This window comes from Athene noctua, chromosome 2 (assembly GCF_965140245.1).
Source record: "Athene noctua chromosome 2, bAthNoc1.hap1.1, whole genome shotgun sequence".
Taxonomy (NCBI): domain Eukaryota; kingdom Metazoa; phylum Chordata; class Aves; order Strigiformes; family Strigidae; genus Athene; species Athene noctua.
The window spans coordinates 5402613-5425452 of NC_134038.1; the positions used below are offsets into that span (position 1 = coordinate 5402613).

The 22840-nt window shown below is 43.2% G+C and overlaps 1 protein-coding gene across 5 annotated transcripts in view; it reads left to right on the top strand.

The window, feature by feature from the left end:
* TRAPPC9 (trafficking protein particle complex subunit 9) overlaps positions 1–22840 on the top strand; it is a 534962-nt gene that overhangs the window by 15117 nt on the left and 497005 nt on the right. For 3 of the 5 annotated variants that reach the window (XM_074898387.1, XM_074898389.1, XM_074898388.1), the window contains 4 exons: positions 1812–1940; positions 9200–9226; positions 10640–10761; positions 13027–13152. In XM_074898387.1, the coding sequence (XP_074754488.1) occupies positions 1812–1940; positions 9200–9226; positions 10640–10761; positions 13027–13152 (404 nt within the window). The remainder of the gene's footprint in view (positions 1–1811; positions 1941–9199; positions 9227–10639; positions 10762–13026; positions 13153–22840) is intronic. The other 2 variants (XM_074898390.1, XM_074898391.1) reach the window with 1 other exon arrangement.

A 22840-nucleotide genomic window follows, 5' to 3' on the forward strand; every position in this document is an offset into this window, starting at 1 on the left:
AAAAGGTTAAATGTCTCAGGGTTCTTTAAGCAGGAGAGGAGAACTTTTGTACTTCTGCAAGGCATGAAAATATTTTAAGGCCCATCTGTTGGACTACCAAATGATACTTAGGCAAATTAGACTCGGAATAATTTGGATTGGAAGTGACCTCTGGAGGTTCCCAAGTCTTGTCTCATCTGCTCATATTCCATCCAGTTAAATTAGTTTGCTCAGGGACCTCTCCAGCTGAGTTTTAAGTATATTTAAGGATGGAAGTTCTGTAATCTTTGAGCAACTTGTTCTAACATTTTGCTGCTTGTAGTTCAAAAATACCCAACGAAACAATGTTTCTACGTTACAACAGGATTTACTGCATCAACTTGCGTTCGTCCTCATCCAGTCACTGCACCTCTGAGAAGCATATAACTCCACTGCCCCTTAGCCTTTTGTTCTTAACGAACCCAGTTCTCTCTGCTCCTCAAATGTCCTGGCCTCTGGCCCCCTGACCATTTTGATGGCCCTCCACTGGAATCACTTCAGGATGTCAATGTCTTTCTAGTTCCAGGGAGCCCAAAGCTGGACACAGTGCTCCAGAAGTGGTCTCAGATGCAGAATAGAGGGGAATAATTGCTTCTCTTGAATTGCTGGCTACACTGTGGCTGTTACAGTATGCAGTTGGTCACCGTTGTTGCAAGGGCCTACTACTAACTGCTGTTAACTTGTTGTGCACTGTGACTTCCAGGTCCTTTTCTGCAAAGCTGCTTTCCAGCCAGTCAGCTCCCAGGCTGCACTGCTGCACATCCGAGATGCATGAGCCTTTCTTGAACTGCATGAGGCTTCTGTTGGCCCATATCTCCAGCCTGTCGAGTTCTCTCTGCACTAAAGACCTGCCCTACTGCTCCCCCCCAGTTTGGTATCACCCAGGAATTTTCAGGGAGTGCTCTATGCCATCATCCACCCTGTTAAATGCGGACATTAGAGTACTGTCCCCAGTTTTCATCCCGGAGGGACTCCACTAGTAACTGGCAACCATTTGGACTTTGTACTGCAGATCACAATCCTTAGAGCCTGGCCATCCATCCTGTTTTCCACCTACTTTAGAGGCCAGTTATCCAAATCTTATCTCCTCAATTTGGCTCTAAGCACACTATGGGAGACCATGTCCAAAGGTCTTGTGAGAGTTAAAATATACAACATCTACTGCTGTTCCTTTGTCCACTGAGCTAATCATCTTATCACAGGAGGCAGTGAAGTTGCCAAGGACTGATTTATCCTCTGTAAATCAATGTTTGCTGTTCCCAGTCACCTTTTTGTCCTTTGTGTGCTTGGAAATGGCTTCCAGAAGGATTTCTTTATAGCCTTGCCAGGCAACTGAGGTTGACCTGCCTGTAGACCATTGATACTTCCTTCTTGTGATGTTTTGCTTTGTCCAGCCATTAGAAACCTCCCCCAATTGGTATGACCTGTTGGATGTGATAAGAGAGTTGCTTCACATTGGCCAGTTCTCTTGACATCCACGAATGCATCTTACCTGGATTTGTGGATTTTTGACCAGTTGGATTAAGTACTTCGTATGTCTGTCTTCCTCTACTGTGGCTATTGTGTACTCCTACAGACTCTGCTAGTAGTTTTGGGGACCTGGAAGATCTGAGGGTAAACCTTACCAGTGAAAACAGAGGTAAAAAGGACATTGAGTATCTCAGGCTTTTCCATGGCCTTTGTCACTGGGTCTCCAATTTGAGGCATACTTGTGTAAATAGACTTTACTACATGGTACTTCATTTCTTGCAAGTATCTCTACTAATCTGTTGGCTTTTTTCTTTACTCTTCAGCTGCTCTTGAGGGGTTATGCTCAGCATCAGTGATATATCATTATCCCGGAGGTACTGGAGGTAAAGTTGGATCTCGCAGGGCACAAGGAGGTTCTCTTTCTGCTGAGGCAGGCAACAGGCACAGACCAGGTAAGGACAGGATTTGGGTTTTATTCTGTTCGCCATCACCAAACATCTGAAAATTTCCTCTCTACTTCCGAACTGTGAAATTTACCACACACAGGATAAACTGGGGAGGGGAGAACTATGTTTCTTTTTAATATTTTTACCTGAATGATTTTTCTACTGCTTTGGTATTAATGCTGATATGTGCTTTGCATAGAGTTGCAAAGCTGTTGTTCTCTTCATCTGATTGCTAATAGTGTCTGTGTTTGAATTTTACTGGAGGAGACATAGACAGTTTTCATAAAGTACATAGGATGTTGCAGAGCTGCACATACTGAGAAGAATGTTAGGTACATTTATTCAGAGGTGTTTTGCTGTTCTAAAGTCAACATTTAATAAATAGATTTGATTAACTAAAACCCAGTAAATCAACATAATTTTAAAAATTTGGTATACTTTTTCTAAACTCTCAGACTACATAAGTAATATGATGATTGGGGAGATATGAGAGAGGTCTATAATATGGTGAATGTTGTGGCAAGGACACCTTCCACTGGCCCAGGTTGCCCAAAGCTCCGTCCAACGTGGCCTTGAACCCTTCCAGGGAGGGGGCAGCCACAGCTTCTTTGGGCAACCTGTGCCAGTGTCTCACCACCCTCACAGTAAAGAATTTCCTCCTTATATCTAATCTACATTTACCCTCTTTCAGTTTAAAACTGTTACCCCTCCTCCTATTACTACAGTTACAGTAGAGAGTCCCTGCCCATCTTTCTTATAGGCCTCCTTTAAGTACTGGGAGGCCACTCTAAGGTCTCCCCGGAGCCTTCTCCGGGCTGAACACCCCCAACTCTCCCAGCCTGTCCTCACAGGGGAGGTGCTCCAGCCCCTGGAGCATCTTTGTGGCCTCTGGACCTGCTTGATCAGGTCCATGTCTGTCTTATGCTGGTGGTCCCAGAGCTGGACACAGCACTGCAGGGGGGTCTCAGGAGAGCGGAGTAGAGGGGGACAATCCCCTCCCTTGCCCTGCTGGCCACACTTGTCTTGATGCAGCCCAGGACATGGTTGGTTTTCTGGGCTGTGAGTGTACATTGCTGGCTCACAGTTAATTTTCCATCCACCAATACCCCCAAGTCCTCCACAGGGCTGCTCTCAATCCACTCATCACCCAGCCTCTATTAGTGCTTGGGATTGCCCTGACCCATGTGCAGGAATTTGTGAACTTGTTGAACTCCATGAGGTTTGCACGGTCCCACCTCTCCAGCCTGTCCAGGTCCCTCTGGATGGCACATCCCTTCCCTCCAGCGTGTCACCCACACCACACAGCTCGGTGTCATTGGCAAACTGCTGAGTGTGGACACAATCCCGCTGTCCATGTCACCAACAAAGATGTTAAACATCGCTGGTCCCAACACTGACCCCTGAGGAACACCACTTGTCACTGTTCTCCACTCGGACATCGAGCCATTAACCACAGCTCCTTGAGTGCGACCGTCTAGCCAATTCCTTATCCATCAAGTGGTCCACGTGTCAAATCCATGTCATTCCAATTCAGAGACAAGGACTTCACGTGGGACAGTGTCAAATGCTTTGCACAAGTCCAGGTAGGTGACGACAGTTGCTCTTCCCTTGTCCACCAACACTGTAACCCCATCACAGAAGGCTATGAAATTTGTCAGGCATACTTTGCCCTTAGTGAATCAATGTTGGCTGTCACCAATCACCTCCTTATTTTCCATGTGCTCTAGCATAGTTTCCGGGAGGATCTGCTCCATGATCTTGCCGGGCACAGAGGTGAGACTGACTGGCCTGTGGTTCCCTGTCTCTACTTTTTATTCTTTTTAAAAATTAGGGCTGTGTTTCCCCTTTTCCAGTCAGCGGGAACTTCACCAGACTGCCACAACATCTCAAATATGATAGATGGTGACTTAACCACTTCATCCACCAGTTCCCTCAGGACCTGTGGATGCATCTCATCAGGTTGCATGGACCTGGGCATTTTTAGGTTCCTTAGATGGTCTCAGACCTGATCGTATGGTGGGCAGTTCTTCATTCTCCCTGTTCCCACCTTTGCCTGCGTTGACTTGGGCGGTGTGGCTGGAGCACTTGCTGGTGAAGACTGAGGCAAAGAAGTCATTGAGTACCTCAGCCTTCCCCATGTCCTGGGTAACCAGGTCTCCTGTTTCCTTGTGGAGAGGGCCCTCATTGTCCCTACTCTTCCTTTCATCACTGATGCAATCTATAGAAGCTTTTCCTGTTGCCCTTGATGTCCCTGGCCAGGTTTGGTTCTGTCAGGGCTTTGTCCTTCCTAACCTGTTCCCTGGCTGTTTGGACAGCTTCTCTATATTCCTCCCAGGCTACCTGTCCTTGCTTCCACCCTCTGTAGGCTTCCTTTTTGTGATTCAGCTTGTCCAGGAACCCCTTGACCATCCATGTAGGCCCTCTGGTGTTTTTGCCTGACTTCCTCTTCGTCGGGATGCATCGCTCCTGAGCTTGGAGGAGGTGATCCTGGAATACTGAGCAGCTTTCTCGGGCCCCTCTTCCCTCCAGGGCTTTATCCCACGGTGCTTTGCCAAGCAGATCCCTGACGAGGCCAGCGTCTGCTCACCTGAAGTCCAGGGTAGTGAGCTTGCTGTGCACCCTCCTCACTGCCCGAAGGATCTTGAACTCCACCATTTCATGGTCACTGCAGCCAAGGCTGCCCTTGAGCCTCACACTCCCCACCAGCCCCTCCTTGTTGGTGAGAACAGGGTCCAGCACAGCACCTCTCCTCACTGGCTCCTCTATCACTTGGAGAAAGAAGTTATCATCAATGCATTCCAGGAACCTCCTGGATTGCTTATCTACTGCTGTATTGTCTCTCTAACAGATATTGGGGTGGTTGAAGTCCCCCATGAAGCCCAGGGCTTTTGAACGTGAGGTTGCTCCTGTCTGTCCATAGAGGCCCTTGTCTGCTCAGTTTTCCTTCATCGGGTGGCCTGTAGCAGACCCCCACTATAACATCACCTGTCCCTTCTCTCTCTTTAGTCCTGACCCATGAGCTCTTGGTTGCTCCTCATCCATCCCCAGGCAGAGCTCCATGCACTCCAGCTGGTCACTGAGGTAGAGGGTGACCCTCCCTCCTTGCCTCCCCTGCCTGTCCATCATAGAGAGCCTCTACCCTTCCATTCCAACACTCCAATCATGGAAGCCATGCCAGAAAGAATTATTCTTTATCCAGTACATGGGTATGATGTGGAACTCTTTGTCAGGAGTTACTGGATCTGGTAGTGTGATAGAAGCAAGACTCATCTCCATAGGAAATGTTGCATAGTCCCAAGATGTTCTTTCCCAGCATCCCATAATGACCCCCATATCCCTGTAGGCACTAACTCCCGCAGCCTGTAAGGCAATCCAGAGAGTGGCTCATCTTAACTGGTCCTGATAGGTTTTATCCCCAGAGAGCTCTATGACTCTGATTAAGTTATTGGGGTTCAGCTGTCTGTTGCTGTTCACAGACTCACGTAGGTTGGAAAAGACCTTGAAGCTCCTCCAGTCCAACCATGAACCTCACACTGACAGTTCCCAACTCCACCAGATCCCTCAGCGCTGGGTCAGCCCGACTCTTCAACCCCTCCAGGGATCCCGGGGACTCCCCCCCTGCCCTGGGCAGCCCATTCCAACGCCCAACAGCCCCTTCTGCAAAGAAATCCTTCCTCAGAGCCAGCCTGACCCTGCCCTGGGCAGCTTGAGGCCATTCCCTCTTGTCCTGGCACTGGTTCCTTGGTTAAAGAGACTCATCCCCCCTCTCTGCACCCTCCTGTCAGGGAGTTGCAGAGGGCCAGGAGGTCTCCCCTCAGCCTCCTCTTCTCCAGACTGAACCCCCCCAGTTCCCCCAGCCGCTCCCCAGCAGACCTGTGCTCCAGACCCTGCCCCAGCTCCGTTGCCCTTCTCTGGACACGCTCGAGTCATTCAATGGCCTTTTTGGGGTGAGGGGCCCAAAACTGAACCCAGGAATCGAGGGGCGCCCTCACCAGTGCCGAGCCCAGGGCTCAGATCCCTTCCCTGTCCCTGCTGGCCACGCTATTGCTGACACAAGCCAGGATGCCATTGGCCTTCTTGGCCCCCTGGGCACACTGCTGGCTCCTGTTCAGCCGGCTGTCAATCACCCCCCAGGTCCCTCTCTGACTGGCAGCTCTCCAGCCACTCCTCCCCAAGCCTGTAGCGCTGCTGGGGGTTGTTGTGGCCCAAGGGCAGCCCCCGGCATTTGCCCTCAGTGAAACTCCCCCAGTTGGGCTCAGCCCATGGCTCCAGCCTGTCCAGGTCTCTCTGCAGAGCCTCCCCACCCTCGAGCAGATCAACACTCCCACCCAGCTGGGTGTCATCTGCAAACTGACTGAGGGTGCCCTCGATCCCCTCGTCTAGGTTATCAATAAAGATGCTCCTCTGCACTCCTTCCTGTTTGTGGAGATGAGCCTTCAATCGCATAAGTGAACACTTGCCCCGTGGTTTTAAGGCTCCTGAAAGTTTCTATGACTTCTAGGAGAGGCTGGCTGGGGTTGTGAAAGAAAAACCTATCTGTTATTACTAGCTACAGAAGCCTTTGGTCTAACCCAGCACAGCTGTTCTGTGTATAGACTCGGGTGCTTACAAAGTACAGAAACAAACACATTGGATTTAAGTGCTGGTGTAAGTACTCTTGTGTGCAGTGTGATCAAAATTAATTTGTTAATCTTAAAAAAAACAACCACACATTTTTATTAATCTATAAGTCACAATCTATTAAACACTTGCTTCGTATTATCTTTATTTTTATACAAAATTATTACAAACTGTGTATGTTGACATTTGTGTATGTTGTGCATTTGGTCCCATGCCCTATAAGTGCATTTTATGTTGGCCATTACAGTATATTTTCACACAGTTATTGACCTTTATCCACTTTTCTACGAATATTTAACAGTAGATGTGGCAATGTTTGTTTGTAATGGGTACTCCTTGTTACTAAAGAAGGTAACAAATACGTCACAGCTGTTAGAATAATTGAATCAAGTATATTTTAGGTGTATTATTGCTGCTTCTCTAAATATGTTGTCTTGTATTTCAAAGTCATGTTTGCAAACTTGTTAGTGTGGTCGTAAACATTTAAAAAATATTTTAGTTTCACATGACAAGATTTTTGGAAGAACTTTTGTGTGAAGAAAAACTGATTCCAGGATTTTTTTTCATCCCTTCCAGGTGAAGATGTTACTTCATAGTCCATTAGATATTGTTCCCTATCTCTGATCATGATCTCTTAATGTTTTGAGATCTGAACTGCTGAACTCTGTCTAGGCAACAGCTATTCTTGTGATGTCTTTTTCCTACAAGGTTTTCTGAAAGTTTCTTTTCAACATCTTTTTTAGACTCTGCAGTGCCTTTCATTTACAATCTTTTCAAACTGAACCTTTGTTTATATTCTGCTTTGTTACTGTTATTTTTAAGAGAACAGTATTTAATCTGGGGAACAAATTCTAGTGTATCTTTCTGTAGGATAAGGCCAGAAACAAAAGGGACTTCCAAATTCTTCACAAATCAAGAAGTGCCATACTTGGAACTGACATTCAATTCGTGCCTACTTTTGAAGCATGTAGATGTGAGAGTTACCTTTATTGCTTCCTGATGTGCCTGGAATTGCACCTCTTCTTGTGCCTGTACTTCAGCCTTGACAGGATGGGGTTTCTTGGTACTGCCTTTGTGCCCAGACCCGGTCAAGAGAAGCACCTTTCTCTTGAATTTCCTGTGATTTCCACCATTTGGCATTTTTGGGCTATAGCACAGGATCTGGCTGCTCAGAAAATGTTGTGGTGTCTGCTTTATATAGAAACAACTTTGGAAAGAGATTAATAGTGTCTCTCTTTGTATAATATAGAGCACAAGCCTAAGAGGGCAGTGTTAAAAGGGTTTGGTTTTGCTGTTTTATTTTTTCCTGCTAAGAAGAACTGCAATATATTTCATACCTATCTGTAACCATCAGAACATTATCTGGTTTTTCATTGGTGTACCCTTCAACTTCTTTTGAAGCTCATGATGGGAATAGTTAATTCAGAGGAGAATTAGTCAATAACAGTGTTTGAAGTACTTGGCTGACGGAAGGAGACATGGAATCTTGCCTCCTTCAAAGACAGGTTCCTTCCTTGGTCATTGCCATCAGCCCTTGGACTGCAGAGTCTTGCTGATTGTTTGACATTCTAAAGAAATGTGACTTCTTATGTTCCTAAAACCTTTTGTTTTTAGGGGGAGAGCTTTAGGCTGAGTCCCCTTGAATGCCTGGATTTGTCTCTGCAGCCATCAGTATAAAAGATTTTGAGTTGCTTAGTTCCTGTTGGCCAGGAACCTGGTCTTGGCCTGTTGACTAGATGATTTGTATGCTGAATAAGCAGAGTTTGGATTGCTTTATGTTTAGCTTACTACCTGTTTTGGGTTCCTCTGTGGTGTTTTATTTGTTCGAAGCACTAAGCTCTTAATTTTGTCACCTGACCTTCCTCTTTCCCCAAGCACAATGAGGACACCTGAGTGAACTGTTGGAGTATCTTCTTGATTTAGCTCTAAATCTCAACTAGAGAGACTTAACTAGTCTGGAGTCTGAGCAAATCAAGGTCCTGTCTCGCTCATAAAAGAACTGTTTTTGACTGCTTAACCCTTGATCTCAACAATTTCATTGCCGTGTTTAATCAAATTTAGGGCAACAAGGTGTTACATGTCTGATAATCCAACTTTGCAATACTTACGGCAACTATTTTATGTGCATAGTCTGACTTGTTGGGTTGGCATGACTCAATTATCCAGAAAATTTGATGGAGTGAAATTAATGACAATTGAAAGGGATACAATTACTTGAAAATGTTATTCTGAAGTATTGTGTAGATTAAATGAGCTCCCATGAGGAGATTTAAGTACTGTAGGACCTGATATTAAAATACAGTAAGTGGGTTGTGACAGAAACTTACCAACAAAACAAGAACAAAGGAAAAGGAGAAAAAGGATATGGCTTTAAATTATACACTGAAAATTCCTTAATTCTTGATGTGTCTTAGAAATCATTGCAAGTTTATGGGATTTTTAAATTTATTTTTTAACAAAATACAATATAACATATGGTGACTACTTGAATTATAATTGGTAGTCCTTCAGAACAGCAATGATGATCCTAATAAATATTTTGATTTTGTTCAAACCTGATGATAGTTATGAAACATTGTAAGAGCTTATTTTGTTGGCTATATTTAAGGCTGAAAAAAAAAAATCATTTTTGTTCCTCCTTTTAGGGGCACAAGAAGTTCTCATTGATCCAGGTACATTATTTTCATGCATGTTTCCAAAGTATTTTCTTTTATTACTTGCATATGTTTTGCATTTGTATTGATCAAGTTACTGCCGCTTGCCAAAACTAGTACTGATTCCTGATGTTTCAGTTTTTGGCTATAAATCTTGAGGAAGCAAAAAGACTGAAGGGTAACTGGCACAAAATAAATGATGTAGTTCCATGATTGTGTCCCTGTAAATTCTAATCAAGATTGTTTCTTCTCATGAGCAGTGAAGTTATAAAAATTTTTTTCAACCAACAAACCTGAATGGTTTCTTGTAGTGTCATGGTACTCTTTCAATCTTCACTAACAAAGATTTTGCACTTCCATAAAAACCCTAAGGTGTTAATCTAAAGATGTGCTTGGTATGATTCTTTAAGGTTGATAAAACATGTAAAAAAGTTGCTGTAGCATTTGAGCATGTAAAATAGCACATTTCTGAATATATAGAAGGAGCAGAAAGTGTCTTTCACAGTAATTTTTAACTGTCCATTAAGAGTTAGGTCCAGCTCTGAAACACAGAAAATTCTATCTTAGTAGAGAAACTTTATGGAGAAATAAATTACCATATAATCCTGTAGATTAAGTAACTTGTAAAAAGGTACAGAGCCTTGCCAAACTTTTAATGTATGTTTTCAATTTTATTATGTTAACTCTGCAATAAAATTAAATTCTGGAAATAAAATTTTCATGTTCTTTGTATTATCCTAGATTTTCTTGGCTTTTATTTCATATTCTTATCCCTTATGTATGTAAAAACTTTCTGTCTCTCACCCTCTTTCCTATATAAACAAAACAATTTCTTATTGTTTTGTTTGAGCCTCAGGTAATTTTTTAAATTTTTTTTTAATATGGAAGGCTCAGATTTGGTGGCCTTGTTACAATGTAACACTTGCTCTGTGATTAGACATAGGGAAGAGAAGTATTTGTTTTAAATGATTGAAGGAGAACATCTCTGTTCCTATAGTTTATAAATAAATTTGCACTTTCTTTTTTCTTAGCTGTGTTTTAGAAATACAATTCTTAAGTAGAACAAGGAATAATTCAAAGATTAAAATTGCATATTCAGATGTGGCCGTAATCTAATTTTAGCAATCTAATATTTTATTAATAGTCTAAATATTCAGATAAATGTAAAAGATTATGATTTTTTTTTAATATGTGAAAGATTAATTCCTGTTTGCTGGTTTATGAATGAATCCAGTTTTCATTTGTACTCTTTAAAATAGCATAGTAAAACAGAACTGGTGTTTTCTAGGTAGGGCATGATTTGTTTCTGGGTAGGGCAAGTATTCTTTGTGTATGCTTTGGTCAAACCTACAGCATATCCTAGTTTTTTTCTTAGATATTTAGTATTTGCTAAAAGTCCTTCTGCTCATTTCTTGCCCTGTTCTGTTCTAGGCGCGCTGACTTCAAATGGTATTAATGCAGATACCAGTGCTGAGATAGGACGTGCCAAGAATTGCCTTAGCCCCGAAGACATCATAGATAAATATAAAGAAGCCATTTCTTACTATGGCAAGGTAATTCTGCTTCTCTGTAAGAAATTTCACTGAAATTCTTGTGAATAATGAACTGCTGTGGTTTTGCTTTCACAGGATCTTCTAAAGCACACGCAATATAGTTTTTAAACATACGTTAATGGAAGAAATAGGAATAATTGATACAGTTGAACTAAGGGCTTGGTTTAGAGTCTGGGAATCTCAGAACTTTGGTCAAAGACAACACCTAAACCAGCAATGTGCTGAGTAAACTATTTAGTGTGTCTGCTAGTACCTGGAGGTTTTGGATTAAATGTCTGAGCAGAAGTGTTAGATATTTGAAGATTTGTTAACTATTACATATGTTTATGGTCCTTAATGCATACATCATCAACTCCAGTAACGCTCTGATGCATTGTGTAAGCTGGATGTTTCTTTACTGTGCCTGCTGGAGTGATCTCTGGGGAATTCAGGAGTTTATGAAGAGGTGGCTGCTGATGAATATGATTGTTCAGAGAGACTAGTATTTAGACCATGCAGAGAGGTAGGGGGTCATGGAGGAAATGTGAAGGACAAATATTCTTAAAAGAGGATTTAGAAAAATTACATTGTTTTCAGCTCTACTGGAGCATTTTTTTTAGATTTTAGTGCAATTGCTTAGAGCATAAGGTAGTAAGGTAGCTTAATGTTTGCATTCATAATACGAAGAGAAAAAAATTAATACTGTGACAATAGTGGCTCAGTATCCACATCAACATTAAAGATAATTTGCAGTGCGGTTATTTATGCTATAATTGCTTTTCAGTTTCAGGTTTCTCTATTGTTTGTTATTGAAAGTATCTTTTGACTAAGCTATGTAAATAGGATGTGGCATTTCCATGTCTGTGTTGAAGGGAGACTCTCCAAGTGAAACAAGATAAATTGTATGCATGAGTTAATTTATGATCAGAAGCAGTGAAAGATGATAGTTTTGTGGATAGTTTCAGATATATTTGAATCCATCAATATAACAGTAATTCTCAAGTGTGCATTCAGGTTTATACGTTACCTTAAGGGTAAGTTGCTGATCTAGAAAGAGTATGATTTCTTTAGAAGTATAACATCAGACTTTGTTGGACTTAGGGCAGGATGTTTATATTTTGATTATAATAATATACATTATGCTCTCAGAAAGTAATAACTGTGCTTTACTGTAGCTTCACTTGCAAATAACAAAGAGCTCTGTCTTGGGGCTGATCCATAACTATTCAAGACAAGCATAGTTAGCTTTTGTCTAAGACCTAGAGATAGAGTAACTCCTAGCTCTAATGCTGAGGAAGCTGCACTTTCTACATATTTTTCATGTTATGACTGAGCTTGAGAAACTCTTGTAGCATCTTCTAAAATGTTTTCCAATGATTTGGTTTTGCTGATATAAATGCACAAGAGAGGAGTATGTAACTGCTTTGGTGGAGTTACACTTGCATTTTGTACTGAGTTTTACTTCCCCCATTATATTTTAAACATGTTAAATACCTGAACAGAGTTTAACTTCAACAAGAGATAGGCCAACTCAAATATCCAATATCTGTATTGTTTGAGGAAATAACTAGGTCAGATTGTTTGTCTAGAAAATTGCGTGTTTGTTGTCTGGGCTCAAACAGATCAATGCACATCCATACTGTGTCCTGCCTTTCTTAAGTAAGCTACATAACTGAAAGTCATTTACAGAAAATGTTTTGTAAATAGATACTAGAAAACTCAGAATAGTTTGTAATTCAGTTGTCATCAGTGATACTGTTTCAACTAAAGGGAAAATTAATGCAGTAAAACTGTTGCTACAGCTTCCTGTGCTATATAGCGTATTTTGTAATAAGTACAAGAGGCAAAGTTAATTCTTCATCCTGATAGAACAGTTTTAGGTGGTGATGAATTACTGACCTTTTTGCTTACATACCTGTTACACTGTGAAGGTAGAATTTATTTGTTGAAGACACACCACCCACACCCACCATATATATGAGGTTATCCAGAATGGTACTAATATTTCCAACTTTTCTCCTTGTCTGAAATCTCAGACTGAAGTTGTGCTGTCTCAAAATAAGAAAAGTGAGTGAAGAGGCTGAAAACTGTTGCTTTTCATGATTAAATTTTAGGTGACACATTAATTTTCACTTGGGCATATGTTAATAATTTAACAGTATAGTCACTAGCATTAAGGAATTGCTGGGCTTGGAAGATGTGACAGCTGATTTACGTGTTGATCAGAAATACTTATAAAATCTAACAGGTGCAATACTTCAATATTATTTTAATTTTCTCTCCAAGTACAAGAATGCTGGTGTGATCGAACTGGAAGCCTGTGTGAAGGCAGTGAGAGTCCTTGCAATACAGAAAAGGAGCATGGAAGCCTCTGAGTTTCTTCAGAATGCAGTTTATATCAACCTTCGTCAGGTCAGTGCTCTTCTCGTTTGAGAAACTATATTGAAATGTGAAAGTTACTTGCATTCAGGAGACTCCAGTTTATTTTCTGTATCACTACCTTCCTTCTCACTAGGACTTGACTTCTGAGGATTTTCACATCTGTGAGTCTGGTTTAAAAGGTATTCAGCGTTCATTTAAAAACATGAGGACTTAGTGTCAGATTAAAGACTCTATTGGTTATTCTCCCTTGTGAAGAAAAAAATCCCATTGTTGTACCAGAGTAAAATAGCTGCATGGGACAGATCTGTAACCGATTTTTTATTTTTTCTTGATTCTATCTCATTCAGTGACGCTGTGACCAAATAAGGAATGACCTGTTGCAAAGTGAGCTTAAGAGTCTGACTAGTGCTGTTAATCAATTGATTCTTTTTGATGTGTAGTGTGAAGTCTTGGTTAGGCCAAATCAGAAAGGAATTCAGAGGACAATATCAGTATTTGGAACTGTGAGGAAAAATTGCTCAGTACAACCACAGAACAAGACATATTAACTTATCAGTGTCTCGAGCTTGGTATCACTGGTTACAGAGAGACTGGTTGAAAGAATTCATAGAAAGCTGTTAAGTTTCTTACTGTTTTTCCATTGTTTGCTCGTTACATCTTGATAAAACCAGGAGTTTTAAGTCCACGCCACTGAGCTTATTAAGCCCAGATGGGGATAGCAAATTTATGAGGGAGGTGGAATACTTTCTTTTATTTGCAGAGAATCCTTTCTGTGGAGTCAATTTTCTAACACAAAATAAATGAGAAATTAATTAATTGATAAGATATCATAAAAATAATCAGTTTTGTTGCAGAGTACCTTATCTGCTGTAATCCTTGCAGTGCTAAGGGCCTTCTCGTTAATTCTGTAGTCTGTCTTTGACTGGCAGCTGTGTAGCCTTTCATGTTAGCAGCCATGGCAGTATTTTTCCCTTGTTCTTGTGCTGTTACTCTGTGGCCTTGCAAACTCCAATATTGTTGTTATGTTGTTTTTCTTATGGTAGCAATTACTGTCATTGAGAATCACCTGTTCTCCTCCCTGACACCACTGAAGTTACAACTTCCACTTTATATTAGAGGAAAGAATAAGACTTAGTGAATGGCAAAGTACATAAGTCATTTAAATAGCTGGTAAGTATTACCTAATAATACACAAGCACAAAGCTTGGCAGCTAGTCAGTATGCAACACATGCCCTGATCAAAGCTTCTCCCAGACAGCTCTAATAATGTCCAAGTAGAAACATCGAAGAGTTTGAGTGGGCCCTCATGAAATGCATCTAGTGAAAAAGTGTGGTGAGAAAGCATCACCATTTTTATCACCTGCTGTGTTGGAGAGAACCAGAGAAGGGTGTTCTGCAGGCCCCACTGCTTTTCTTAGCTGGGTGGTCTCTTACTCTCTGCTTTGTTTCTCCCCTAAAGGAACTTTGAACTTGATGTCTGTCATCAGCTCTTCATCCTGCAAATAAACCTTTGTGCATGTAAAGCATACCTCAGTGTGCATTCTCATGCTATATAAAATATATTCTATAAATGACAGATCTCTCACTGTCTGGAAAACTTTGACATAAAAATCAGGTATATTAACGTATTTTTGTTGTAGCTCAGTCAGAATATAGGGAGTTAATGCAAATATCATCTACCAACCTTCAGCAAAGTGTTTGACACTGTTTCCCACAGCCTTCTCCTCAACAAACTAGCAAGATACAGACTGGTGGGTGATCTCCAAGATAGGCAGGAAATTGGCTAACAGGCCTGTTACAATCCAGACTGGGTAACCCTGAGAGTCTTGGAAGTTTCATGATCTCCTTAAGTTAAATTAAGGTGAAAAGACCTCAAATGATAGGTTAAAACATTTAATTTGTGGTAGAAACAACTTACACTTTGAAAGGATAGTAAGCAGTGTGTTCTCTTATTGGATAATCTATAAGAAAGAAAAGAAAGGAAATGAAAGAAGAGGAAGGGAGAGAAAGAGAGTCAGATAATGCAGATCACCACCCCAGGTTCCAGCATTGTCTCAGGCCCAGTAATCTTGGGTGGTGGGTGCACACCCAGCAATGTTCTCACTTGCCTTTGAAGTTTGTTTTAGCAGTGGATTTGCATAGTAGAGGAAGAGAGGCAGGTTTTCCATAAACTCATTTGCATGAGAGGTGAGGAAAAGGTGGAGCGTGGGTTCTGTGCATGTGTTGAGGCATTAACCCTTCCGTTCAATTGAGTCTCCTCCTGCTCCTTTACCTGTCCTCCAGCTTTTGGTTTTGGGCAGTTATCCAGCCTTTGGCTCCATCTGGTACAGGGTGTTTCCCTCTTATCAATCTTTTAGCTCTTCTTCAAGGGTATAGTCATTAGTAAGGTCTTACATAATTTATCAAGCTTCTAAATTAAAGTGTAGGCATTAACCTGAACATGTGGTTTTACTCAGTCTACGTCTCCCCTCTTTGAGGCTTTTCTAGGGAACTTGGCAATACAACCACAGGGGAGCGGAGCGGTGCACCCTTCCATGCACTCTGTGCTTCCTTAGGCAGATATTTTGTTCCTTACACTAACCACAAAGGCCACAACTTGTCCTTGAGGCTTTCTGTATTCATGAACAAGGCATTAACTTCCCCAGTTCCTCACAAGGCTGCAGTCAGAGGGTGGTGATCAACAGTTTTTACTTGGCCTGTCAGATTGTCACAAGTGGGGTCCTCCAGGGATCAGTACTGACCCCCGCACTGTTCAGCAACTTGAGAAATGATCTGGATGATGGGATTGAAGATGTCACCAAACTGGGTGGTGAGGTGGACACATCAGAAGGGGGAGCCATTTTACAGAGACCTGGACAGGCTGGAAGAGTGGGCTGCCAAGAACTGTACGAGGTTTAAAAGACAAGTGCAAGGTCCTGCACCTGGGACGACATAACCAGAGAGCCCAGGAGAGGCGAGGCTCTGTGTGCCTGGGGAGAAACTTTTCTGAAAGGGACCTGGGGGTGCTGGTGCACAAGCAGCTGAACAGGAGCCAGCAGTGCGCTGCTGCAGCAACACAGGGAAGTTGGCCCCTGGGCTGCATCCGCAGGGCTGTTCCTAGCAGACACAGAGACGTGATCATCCTGCTCTGCTCAGCCCTTGTCAGGCTGCACCTGAGAGGCACAGCCAGACGGGAGAGGATCCAAAGGAGTGCCAGGAAGACCATCAAAGGGCTGGAGATCCTTCCTGTTGAGGAAGGAAAGACTGAAGGAGTTGGGTCTTTTTCTCCTTGAGGAAGAGAAGGCTCGGGGGGATCTCATCACAGAGAGATCCTGTACCTAAAGGGCATCTAGAAAGAGGCTGAGCATGCAGAGTAAATGAAAGGTCTTTCTAAATTAAGAAGGAAACAACTGCTCAGCAGCAAGGTGCCACCTCAGTTTCCTCCTACTAATTTTCTTTGGGAAACAGTAAGTAGTTTGGGAGATGCTGTGGGAGGCAAAGATGACACTAGCATCTATAGATACAGATTTTTTTGAGGTTCACAAAATGGCAGCTTAAGAGATAACACCAATTACGAACTAACTTGTGAAGATAATTACGAAAGACAATAAACAAAAATAGGTCAGGTAATAAGATGTACTTTTGGTTTATATCTCACTACAAGAGACAGAGATCCAACTTTAAAGACACTTCACTCTGCCAAGTTTAAATTTTTTTTAATGAAGGAGGTGAAGAAGTTTATGGAAGTGAGGTCAGCATCAGAGACACAACTTCTAAGGAACTGTTCAGTGAAGAAGGATTATTTTACATTAGCACTTTGTAACCTCAGCCCACAAGATCCTGTCTACCTCCCAAATTTCTCAGTTAACCACATGCACCTGACCTTCAGGCTTAAAACTGAATGGGACAAGATTCTCCATACAAGCTGAAGACCTGCAGTCCAAATAATCAAAAGGTGGTTTCACTGTGTATGTTAAATCCTAATCTGAAACATACATGGATTCACTTTCACTAGCTTACTCAATACTTTTTTACTAGGCTATTTACTACGATTTTACTAACACTTTTTCACTAGGATACTAGAAAGTGTCCAGTAAAAAAGCAGGATTATTAAAACTGCAATTCAGAGTTGAAACCACCTGTACTCTAATTGTACCTTCACAATCATTTACTATTTGATTACATTTTACAAGCAATATTAGAGAGCTCAGGGGAGATGCACTTAATGCAAATGTTTACCTCCAATTAATGCTAGTGGAAATTAAAAACATACATTCAGGGATATTAATGGGTTCTATTACTGTGAAACCTGAAAAGCAGAACTGCTGATTAAAACAAAATGTTCAAAAGCCCAACTGTATGAGATGTTCTGTGGATTGCTTTTTATTTAATTGCTTATTAGTGTCCCCAGTGTGGACAATTATGCACTCTGCAGTCCCCAAGAGGATCCGTTACTCCTCCGAAGAGGTACTGCACGGAGCTCCAAAGGGATCTAAGCACCGCGGCCCCGTTATGGTTCACTGCATCAGTGCAGGAACTTGTAGTAGCCAAAGCAGGCACGTCGGGACTAAAGTAACTTCCACGTCATAAGAACTACCACGGACTGGAACGGCTTGTCTGAAAATGCAGCCACGGAAAAAGCGATTCTGAAAGGTCAGCGGCTAGAAAAAGACGTCGGAAACTGTTGATTTCATCCAAGTATTAACACGAAACAAACGCAGAGCACTGATGTGTCTGATACTTTACCTGTTTCCTTTCAAAAAGAAGGGGTTCGAGTCTCTTGATTTTCACAGATGGGCCCCTCGCTCAGTGTGGAATCGCCCCTGAAGCGAGCTCCTTCCCCGAGCACTGCGGGCGCGGGCGGCCGAGGCTGGGAGGAGCGGGAGGGCTGCGAGGCCCCGCGGGCTGTCTGAGGGGGCTCTGGGCCCGCCGCCCCCCTGGGCTGTGTGCGGGGACGGGGCGGGCGGGGGGCGGCCGGTCTCCCCCCGGGAGGGCGTCGGGCAGAGCAGGCGAGGGCCGTGCTCTGCAGCAGGCGGGAGTCGGCTGCCTCGGCAGGCAGGGCCGGGGCGAGCGCGGGCAGCGGCCAGGCAGAGGCGGCTCTGGGGCGGCGGCTGGGCAGGGCGAGGGCTGCAGAGGCTGCACCCCTGGGTGCCGGGTGCGGGAGGGGGGCAGCTCCCCTGGGCAGGGGGTGCTCTGGGGGGGTCCCTCAGGCAGCGGGCGGAGGAGCTGCGGGGGAAGGGAGCGGCTTGTGCCGTGTTGGGGAGCACGGCCGAGAACTAGAGCCTTGCTGGAGAGTTGGCAAGGAGAAATCCTGGGGCCCCGTGGCCCCGACCTCCAGAGACCAAAGAGCTGCACCAGCGACCTGAGGGCACCTTGGGGCAGGAGGCACCGTGGTCTCTGGTGCCCCGCGGGAAGAGCATCACTGCAATCCTCTGCCTTTGGTGTGCCGCCCACCAACAGATCGGAAACCTTGGCAGCGGACTAAAGCCGCGAGCAAAATGCCGCGGGAGAAGGCGCAGCAGCAGCAGCAGCAGCAGCACACAGTGAAAGCTGCAGAAGGAGGCGGCGAGTGCTGGTCATGTGTGAGCGTTGAGAGGCCCCGAGGCACCCATCCGCCGGCCTCTGTACACTGAAGGGAGGTTTGCTGCTTGCCAGGAGCCAAGGTCTGGGCTGTCCCAAAGAGGTGACTGCCCCAGCTGGTTAAAAGCACAGGCTGCTGTCCCCTGCTGCTCTTCCATGTGGGCACCAGTGCCAGGGTAAAGCACACCGTGGGCAAGATCAAGCAGGACTTCAGAGCCCTGGGGCCACAAGGGAAAGGGTGCAGGTGCCCAAGTGATCTTCTTCTCTGTCTTGCCAGTCAGAGATTAGGGTGCAGGCAGAAGTCATCGCCTCGTGCAGATCAACAACTGGCTTCATGGCTGGTGTTGTCACTAGGGCTTTGGTTTCTGTGGTCATGGGAATTCCTACAGCCTACCGGGGGGAGAGAGGATCCTCCTCCTGAGAAGAGGCAGGAGAATCTCATTAGCAGATGGGCTGACTTGCCAATCTTGCCTTAAACTAACGAACTTCGGGGGGTAGTGTCCAGAGCTGTGCTAAGTGCAAGGTCCTGCACCTGGGATGACATAACCAGAGAGCCCAGGAGAGGCGAGGCTCTGTGTGCCTGGGGAGAAACTTTTCTGAAAGGGACCTGGGGGTGCTGGTGCACAAGCAGCTGAACAGGAGCCAGCAGTGCGCTGCTGCAGCAACACAGGGAAGTTGGCCCCTGGGCTGCATCCGCAGGGCTGTTCCTAGCAGACACAGAGACGTGATCATCCTGCTCTGCTCAGCCCTTGTCAGGCTGCACCTGAGAGGCACAGCCAGACGGGAGAGGATCCAAAGGAGTGCCAGGAAGACCATCAAAGGGCTGGAGATCCTTCCTGTTGAGGAAGGAAAGACTGAAGGAGTTGGGTCTTTTTCTCCTTGAGGAAGAGAAGGCTCAGGGGGATCTCATCACAGACAGATCCCGTACCTAAAGAGCAGCTACAGAGAGGATGGAGACTCTCCTTCACAAGAAGCCCCATAAGAGGAGACAAGGGGCAATGGGTACAAGTTGCACCAGGGGAGGTTTCATCGCAATACAAGGAAGAAATTTTTTACAGTGAAAAAAATAATTCACTGGAACAACCTCCACTGGGACATGGTGGTGTCCACATTGCTGGAGGATTTCCAGATGCTCCTGGACAGGGTGCTCAATGATCGCATGTACCCTCCCTTTCCCACAGAAGGTAACACAGAGTATCTTCTGAGGTCCCTTCCAACCTTGGCTTTTAATGTTGCATTCAAGGTGACAAATTAATTTGGTAATAGATGAATCCTCTTTTGTTCTAACTGGTTCTCAAAGATCAGAGGGTCTGGGTGTGGCTGGACTTCCCTCTTAATTGATAGGCAAATTATGGCTGGAGATGGCCATTGTGAACAACCCACTCTGATATTCTGTGTTTGAGATAGGTTTGGGCTTAATTAAGGTGACATAACACCAAAAGATTGAAAAATTTTTAACAGCAGAAGGTATATTTTAACAGAAGCCAATTAAACCTTTTGAAGCTAATTAAACCTCGTTAAAGCTCTGTAAAGAGTAATAGTAAACCCTATTATTTTTAAAAAGGGCTGAAGTACCCATAACATAATAAAGGGTGAGGCAGAAAGATAGAAAAATAGATTTAGAGGGGAGATCCAGATCAGCTGGGTTCCAGTGATATCTCCGGTCCAGTTCCTGGTCTTGTCAGTGGCGGGTGCACAGAGATCCGGCTCACTGGTCCTTAAATGTGTTGGCTTATTTGCATGGGAGGTGGGTGGGGGCAGTTCCTCTTGTGCTCATTTACATGCAAAGTAAGGAAGAGGGTGGGCTTTCCTGGGCTCATTTACATGTGAGGCAAGGGAGGGCAGTGTTCCAGTGTGAGTCCCCACCTCTAGTCTCGCTTTGCCTGCTAATTACAGTCACACCCCTCGAGGCCTTCCATGGCTCTCGGAGGCCTGTTCAGCTCCTGGAACCTTTTGCACAGGTGCCACTGGGGGGTGGTTGCGAATCCCCTTCCCCACATAAACTCTGGGAGTTGTTTTTTGCCCGGCAACATGGAACTGCATGCCCTGACCTTGCTTTGGGGCCACAGTGTTTGAGGCGTTAACTCTTTCAGTCTCTCCCATCTTTCTATAAAAGTTCTGTATCACTGAGTGTAAATATCACTTGCACAGCATGGGAGATGAAACAGATGATGATGGTACTCAGTAGATGTGTTCTAGAAAAATGATACCTTAAATTGGATACTGGGGAGCATGATCATTTTTCTTCTCAGGTGATACTGGTATTAACTGATTTTTAATTTTTTTTTTTTTTTAAATGCGTATTAATAGTCTGGCTTGGGTCTTTTCCCCATAACTCCTCTGCTGTACCTTGTATACCTAATGATTCCTTGTTCGTTTCCTGATGTCAGCTCTATCTGCTATTAACATTATGCCACTGTAGAAGTTCAATATATGGTTGGTTTTAAAAAAGCCAACGAACGGACGCCTTGATAATACTGATTATTGAGGCATTGAGGCCCAATACCTTTGCTGCTTTCAGTCAACAATGACATTCATCTAGCTCATAACTGCACACATCTACTATTTATTTTGTGATTTTCTTGGGTGAAAGTGTTTCTAGAAAGCATTATTGTGAGAAATATGAGTAAGAGAATCTTTCCGTTGTTGAGGAATGTATTTTCCATAGAGGGGTATGGCTGGGAATTGTATTTACAATTCTTCAATATTTATTGTACATAGTATGGAAGCAGATAACATAATTTAGACTAACTCAATGGAGGAGTCATCCAAGGATAGGTTAGGGAAACACACTCTATGACAGGTGGATGGAACATCAGCACAACCAGTATTTAACAGCAGAAAAAACACCTCACAGGATAAAGTGTATGCCTCTGATAAACAGGAAAACTAGTTTCTTTCTATATATTCAGTCTCCTGCCCAGTCTAGTAACAATATGTAATTGCTATTTTCTGACTATAGGAGAGCTGACTTATCTTTGCATCCGGTTATGAGGAATAAATATTTTCTGACTATAGGGTAGTAAGACTTATCTTTACATCCGGTTATGAGGAATAAATTGTTATATCTAATTACAAAGAAAGTGAGATTATAGAGTTTTAATATAGTAATGAATAATTAAAAACTAAATGAAGCCTGTCTTAACACAAACCTGTGAAAAAAATGGCTCAGTTGCTTGGATAGTGAACTACAGCCTTTAGAGGTGCAACTATTAATTTGTTTTGTTATAACAGTTAAATGAAAATTAACCAGATGGAAAAGTTGTTGTGCTACAGGTGTTGGCTCATTTGCAGCCACTTTACAGACCCTAAGCTTTTATAAATTTGTAAGGTCAGGAAAGGTGTTTGTGAATACTACACTAATGGCCTGCAGAATGCCTGCTGCAGTCTTCCCAGAATTAATTTACTTGGAGTATCTGTGTGGGTGGGTTGTTTTTTGTTGTTGTTTTTTTTTGTTTTTTTTTTTTTTTTTTGTTTAAATCCTGGTGTGGCAACACAGCTATTTGTGCTGAGGGAAAATGCAATTTTGCTATCTTTGTGGTGATGAAAAAACAGTTTCCTTTAATTGCAGAAAATATTTGAGTAACTTTGAGGACAGTTATTAATCAACAAGTTAGGTAGCAGTGTTAAAAACTTAAGTATAATAAAAAACCCACTTTCTATAAATTGGTTTCCTCTCTCATAGTCAATCCAGTTCTTCATGAGCACTCATGTCTACCTAAATAGCATGACCCTGTCTTTTCTCAACTTAAAAATTTAGTTTCCAGAGGTGTGTGAGCATCGACAGTATTATGTATATGAGGAATAGCGTTTGATAATTTATATTTTAAAGCTTTTTTCACTTTAGTATGTGATCATGTGCTCATGCCCTTTTCAACTCTTCTGACATATTTTTTGTGCTAACTTTTAAAAAAATATGTAAATGCAACAAAGAGAAAAAGAAAAGGTGGAGTAGCTTTTTTCTGCTAGAGTAAGTAACCTTAATCTGATACCTCATGTTCTTTCTGAATGATAGCACTTGGGAATTCTGATAAACTGGTTTAAAATTGTTCTGTATTTTCTTTTTATGCCTTGTGTTTCTTTCTGGCTGAGTTGATTCATGAAATCTTTCAGGTTGGTGCAATTGCCTTTTTACAGCTCTTCTTACAGGGATGGGTTG